Genomic DNA, 6,284 nt, shown 5'->3' with positions numbered 1-6,284 from the left:
AACAATATTTACCCAGTTTACAACTACTAACCTACTCAAATTTAAGGAATTGAGAAACCCACAACCATAAGATTTTGTCCAGGGGGAAACCATTCAGGTGGGGTTCTACCCAGAAGGCAAGACTTAATTGAAACTGATAAGGAGAGGGTAGGGTGTGGTAAGCCTAGGAGTGGAGTACATAAATTTAATCACTAAAAACCATTTCCTTTAGGAACTTCACTCCTTCCCTTGCAGTTCATCATTTGTTTATATTTACAAGAAAAGGCTCCAATAGTTCCTTATCTCCTACCTAAAAAGGGACAAAGACCATTTATTTTCTCTTTGGGAGTTCTAATTTATTTAGTTATATATTTAAAATAGGTCCTCAAAAGTTCCTCTCTAGAGCTTCTCAACATTGATTATATTAGAAGCAGAGAGCATATTTTTAGTCATTGCTTTAAGGCAGTGATAGGGAATCTTATAGAACCTTCTAGATAAGGAATGCCAGGCCCTTCCCCCACCCCACCCCTATTCCCCCTTACCCCACATAGGGGAGGGAGAAAGTACTCCCATTAGGCTGCTGGGCAGAGGGATGGGTGAAGAATGTCCTCAGCAAGTGTAGAGAGGGGAAGGAGCAGCCCCGCCAAAGTCCTTCTGCCTTTCTGGTAATAAATTCTTGTGGGGTAGGGGTAGGGAAGCCTCATACCCACAGAGAGCTCTGTGTACAATCTTTGGCACCTATGCCATAGGTTTGCCATTACTGCTCTAGTTCTGTTTGAACTTATCCTTCATCCAGTGGTTAGGCTTCATCAGTGGTTTAGGGTCTCCTAGCCTCCAGTACTTCTTGGCAGGGAGTTAACTTATTTCCTCTTAGGATCAGGTGATAGGATAAGCCTAAAGTTTTCTTACCCTGAGTGGGAATTTCCCATGGCTTCTGTGTCAGCACCAACCTAAACATTTGTCAGAGAACAGTCCCCTGCTAAGGCCCCATCAGTCTGACCCTTTCTCAAGAAAAATCTCGTCATTTGTATGACCACAAGTTTCAATAGCTGCCCTTCAGATTTCATTGCATGGTCCCTAAAAACTGAGAGTTCTGTCTCTAGCTACTGAATGAACTGGTCCATTTTGTTTTGACTCTTTATTAGGCTAATAATCCAACTCATGCAGAACAGTCAATTACACCCAGAAAACGCTCACCTTGGTGCTTTCTTTATTATTCAGGGCAGCCTCTTAAGCACCCACCAAGCTGATCCCTTTGCCTGAAAGGGGAACTGCTCTCTATTTCAGTAAGAGGACTCTGAATACATGGACCAGGAGGAAAAGGGGGCCATGCAGTGTTCCATCATGCATAACACTATCCTCCTCCCCCATCTTTGTAAGGTTTCCCCCCCCCCAACTCAACCATAATGAGCCATGAGGCCCATATCATCTTCTAATCTGCTGAAATTACAAGTATTGAGGTCAAGCTATAATGTCAGCACTGTGTTAATTCATGTTCAATATTGGAATGAAATGAGGCCCTAGCAAGCCACTGAACATTTAGCAAGGAGATTTACCTTCCCCAAATATAGCAAGAATATCTAACAAAGACAATGACTGTAAGAAAATGCAATGCACTTCCCTTCATCCAGAAATAAGTCCCATTAGTAAGTCATCAGGGTTTGGTAACTTGCATGATCAACCACTAAGTTTGAGATGCACATTCTCTCTGTCTATCTCTGCCTCTTTCTCTCTCTGTATATATGTATATGGCTCTTTATGCCCATAGATGACCAGTAAGGTACATCAGAGAAACAAGCCAAACCTCCAATTTTGTCTTCTTTCAATTAATATCTCCTCAAGTAGAAAGAAATAAGTTGTTTCAGGTAAACTCTGATCCAATCAAAAGATGCCAATGGGATATCCAGAAGGCAATGATGAATATATAATGATGTGAGACTAGAATTCAAGAGAAAATAATTGGGATGGAGAGATCTAAGAAAATATACCTAGCCCATAGGTTTCATACATGTATAAGTATAGGTATATGTATATAGATATGTCTTTCTCTCAATTGCTACCTATTGATGAGATAATTTGTAAAAAGCACTTAGCACAATGTCTGGCACATAGTAGGTGCTATATTAATGCCTATTCTTTCCTTTTCCTTCTTTCCTTTCATATCTATAGTATAGTATACATATGAAGATAGATGATAGATAGATAGATACATATTTATGGAACATATAATGTTATATATAGGCATGAACTTAGAATCCCCCTCCCCACTTTGCAGCTTGTAAAGGAATTAAACTTTGTGTGGCTCATTTGAAAGTTATAAAAGGAGTGAGACAGAATGGCTCATTTTCATATCATTGGATTAGGAAAGCATATGAAGAAGGCAGAGACAATGTATTAGCCAGATGATTTAGGGAATGCACCCTGAAGAGAACGTTCTAGGAGAGACTGTCTGGAACCTAAAATAGGTATCCTGCTGTTTGGTAGATGTAGGCCTTAGAGTTGAAATTAAGGGATCAGACCTTAGAATGCTTCTTACTGGTAATGGGGCTGATGTTTCTCTACCTGAGAATTTCAGGTAGCCACAAACTAGAGGCAGCAGAGGCTAGGGCCAACTGACAAAACAATATCCTAAAAAGAAAGGACCCAGTGAGTCTAGCAGTGCACAATGTGCTGGGATGTTTCCACCATCAGAAGTATCTTGGGGATACTACAACAAGAGATAAGGGACCTGCAGTTAAAGTGTGAGTTGTACATCAAAATACCTTCCTATCATGCTAGGTCTTTTGTACTTTCTCATTTTCCACATTCAGTGTATTTGCCTACATAAGGGTCCAAAATTTTTAGTCAGGGAATTTTCTATTGTAAATCTTACTATGTTATTCAGTAAACTTCTTTGCTTTGAACTAATTATATCCTTTAGCTGGCTCTCAAAAGGGAAACACATTAGTGGGGGCTCAAGACATTTTAGGAGTGGTAGATTTCATGAAGTACCTTGAACTTGGGGAGGCTATCCCTTGGGGAAACCTGTCAGAAAGGTGGGGAAAAAGCTCAAACAAGGCAAATATAGGCTTGCTAAGTCCTTGTAGATGGAATTATTGACCTCAAGGGGATTGAGATCATCAAAAATATGAGTGTAGAGGATGAAGAGAAGTGGACCCAGGACAGAGCATTTTAAAAATAATCATGCTGAGTAGATGGGAAAATGATAATGATCCAGCAAAGATGGCTAAGAAAGAAAAAGTCTGACAGGAAGGAAGAGACGAAGAGAGAAAAGTAATTTAAAACAAGGAAGAAGAGATAGTCCAGTAGTGTCAAAAGCTACAGAAAGATCAAGTAGCTTGAGGAGTTTTTTTATTCTGAGTCTTAGAAACGAAGAAATGAGTGTGGAAACAAACATGTCTTGAAATGTTAAGAGGAGTGAGGGAGGACAAGGGCATCAGCTAAGAAAGAAAAAAAAAAAGTATTGTCTGAAAAGCAAGCCTTCCAGATAAAATCATCCACAACTGATTGCAGTTCCAGACACTTCAACATAGTCATAATGGAGCGGGAGAAGTGAAACTAGAAATTGCTAGAGTGGTTGGAGGGTTACTATATGTGGAAGGATTTAAAATGAATAGGACTTTTTAGTCTGGAAAGATGAAAGCATAGGATTAAAATATACAACAGAGTAAAAGACATAATGAATTCAGCTTTGTTCATCAAATCCTGGTGCACTTCAACCAGGTGGCACCCCATGAAGCTGAGATTTAAATTTAGGACAAATTAAGGGAGTAATACTTTCCACCATGAGAGACTGACTTATAGAATTTACATCCCCCAAAATTGATACTGGTGAAAAATTAAAATAGCTTCAAAAATAGCTTAAGTGGATAGATGAAGGTTTTCCATAATAAGCCATTATGCAGATGGAATGTTTTTATTGTTAATGTTTCCTTATCTGCAAAATGAGACTGTGCTAAATCAACTATAAGGTCTTTTCTCTCTCACATTCTAAGATTCTGGGTCACAGAGGACAATGATAATGCTACATCTTCATTGTACATTTCTTGTGCCATTGTTAGGAACAGAATACAGGCTAGACTATGGGTCTGACTGTCAATTTAATGCTCTTATTAAGTTCACAAGAAATTGAAGTATGATTTGATTATTTGGGGTTTCAACACAATAGGGAATTTTTAGGGCAAAATACTAAGTGGGTATAAAACAGAACCGACAAAACTGGGTTAGGGGATCAAAGAAAAAGTTTTATCCCAAGGGGTATTTGAGGGCAGTAAAGACTGCCCTGAATCTGATGGGTGGCCTAAAAATACAATGACCATCTGTCCTGGATTTTCTGAGCTGCCATGATTTAAGATATTTTGTCTCAATAAATCAAATGACAAATAAGAAACAAATAGCCCCCAAAATCTTTGGCAGAAAGAGGTCTAATTTGGGGTTCTGAAAATATGATCATTGTATTATCATAAGCCAGAGAAAGAACAAGCTTGTGCTGAAGAGCTATTGGTCAGTATCCTTGAAATTTGATGGGCAAACAAGCATAGCAAGAAAGCCCTGGTGAGTTCTTTAGTGGAGAAGAAAAAGACATGGGCCTTAGAAGAGAGTAGCAAAAAAGGATTTCCATCGAGAATGAACTATTTTCACCGCTTGGAAGAATGAGTTTGGTGGCCTCTGCTACATAGGATAAAAAGCTTCATGGGTAAATAGAGAAAACGCTGAAGTTGTTTTAGGAATTCTTCTGCCTTGCATAATATGGGCAGATTTGTGTATTTTTCAGGTTTTTTTTTCTTTTATTCTACTTACTCTGGTTCAAGTGTTTTTATTACTCACAATTTAGGGAAAACGTGGAGTAAAATGCCTGGGAGTGACGAAGGGTGGGAGAACTGCTAAGTCTAACAGCATTCCACCTACAGGTTCCCGTCCAGCTCCTACCCCAGTGGAGGCAGGGAGGTCGGAGGTGGGGAAAACCAGGCTTTGCCCTGGCCGGTAGTTACTATTAAAGACACAGTAGCCAGCAGCAGCAGCCGGGCAGTCTGTACGTGTGGCAGGCGGAGTGTCTCTGGCTGTGAGCAGTAGCAGAGAGGGGAGGGTCTGCGGCTTGGCGTAGCTGCAGCAGTCTCAGCATCGGGCTGTAGTCTCTATGTGTGAATGTGTATATGTGTGTAAGTGTGGGTGCGTGCGTGCGTGTGTGCATGCATGCATGTGTGTGTAGGGTGTGTGTGTCAAAGAATGAGTGGCTTCCTGTCTGTCTTTCCGAGCTGGTCCTGCCATCGCCGGTGATTACTGTTGTTATTATCTTCCGATCACCAGCACTAGCAGCCCACCACTGTTGGTGGTTCAGGCGGGGGAGGGAGAAAGTGAGACTCAGTGTCATCACCATCCTCTGGATCTATTGTCAGGAGAGGAAATTGGAATCAAACAGCAGCAAGAGGCAGCTGGGCGGTCACATCTGGGAATGTAAAATCAACCTCCCCCTCCTCCTGTCTCACCCTGGATCACTTCAGAAAGCACTTCTGCCTCATCCCTTGCCTCAGCCAGAGGTTTCATTTTTAACTGAATATTTACGAAAACTGGAGGAGAAAGGGGGGTGGGGTGGGCTGGAAACAGAGACTGCTTTTTTTCCAGGGATTTCTTTCATGGGGATGTGTTCAAGGCAAGAGAGAATTCAGAAGGATATCGACATTGTGATACAGAAGTCCAAGGCAGAGAAGGACTGCCTGTTTGCAGGTGAGTTTGTCCCCTTCTCCTCCTCCTCTTCAGACCCCGGTGCCAGCTCCCTCCACCCGCTTTACCGAGCTTGACTTGTTTGCCTGGGGGCTGCTTGTCCCCATTTCGGGTGTCATTTCGCAATAGTCACAGTAATGAGATCGGGTATCAGAAGGGGGGAGGGGGAGCTCAATATTTCTCTCTTCCAAACCCACTCCCTTTCCATAGCACCCCACCCCCTGCTTCCCCTTCCCACTCAGCCCACCGTTTGGGGGAGCAAACAAGATTCAGGGTCTGAAACCGGAGAGAAAAGGTGCTCCCAGCTGGGAGCAGGGGCTGCTGGAGCAATGCGCTTGATTTTTAGCAGCCGCCACTAACAGATCCCAAGAATCATCCTAGCCCACCACCGGGCTTGCTGTTCGCTTAGCAGTCGGCCAAGACTCCGGGCTTGGAAGGAGTTGGTTTGCGCAATGAATTGATTGGCGGCGGCCGTGGAATGGAGCCGGGGCTCCGCTCCCCTCTCCAGGGGCTTGCTCGGCACCGCTCTGCTGCCAGGCAAGGCTGCCTTTAGCTATTAGTCACTGTTTTTTTTTCCTCCCCCC

General features: G+C 42.5%; 1 protein-coding gene across 1 annotated transcript in view; it reads left to right on the top strand.

The window, feature by feature from the left end:
- Nucleotides 1-5,584: 5,584 nt before the first annotated feature.
- PARP8 (poly(ADP-ribose) polymerase family member 8) overlaps nt 5,585-6,284 on the top strand; it is a 227,250-nt gene continuing 226,550 nt past the window's right edge. The window contains exon 1 of the mRNA XM_044681226.1: nt 5,585-5,703. Coding sequence (XP_044537161.1) covers nt 5,613-5,703 — 91 coding nt within the window. The 5' untranslated portion in view covers nt 5,585-5,612. The remainder of the gene's footprint in view (nt 5,704-6,284) is intronic.

Source organism: Gracilinanus agilis, chromosome 1, assembly GCF_016433145.1.
Source record: "Gracilinanus agilis isolate LMUSP501 chromosome 1, AgileGrace, whole genome shotgun sequence".
In the NCBI taxonomy this organism is placed as follows: Eukaryota; Metazoa; Chordata; class Mammalia; order Didelphimorphia; family Didelphidae; genus Gracilinanus; species Gracilinanus agilis.
The sequence above is the reverse complement of the archived record's forward strand: the minus strand, read 5'-3'. Positions and strand labels throughout refer to the sequence as shown.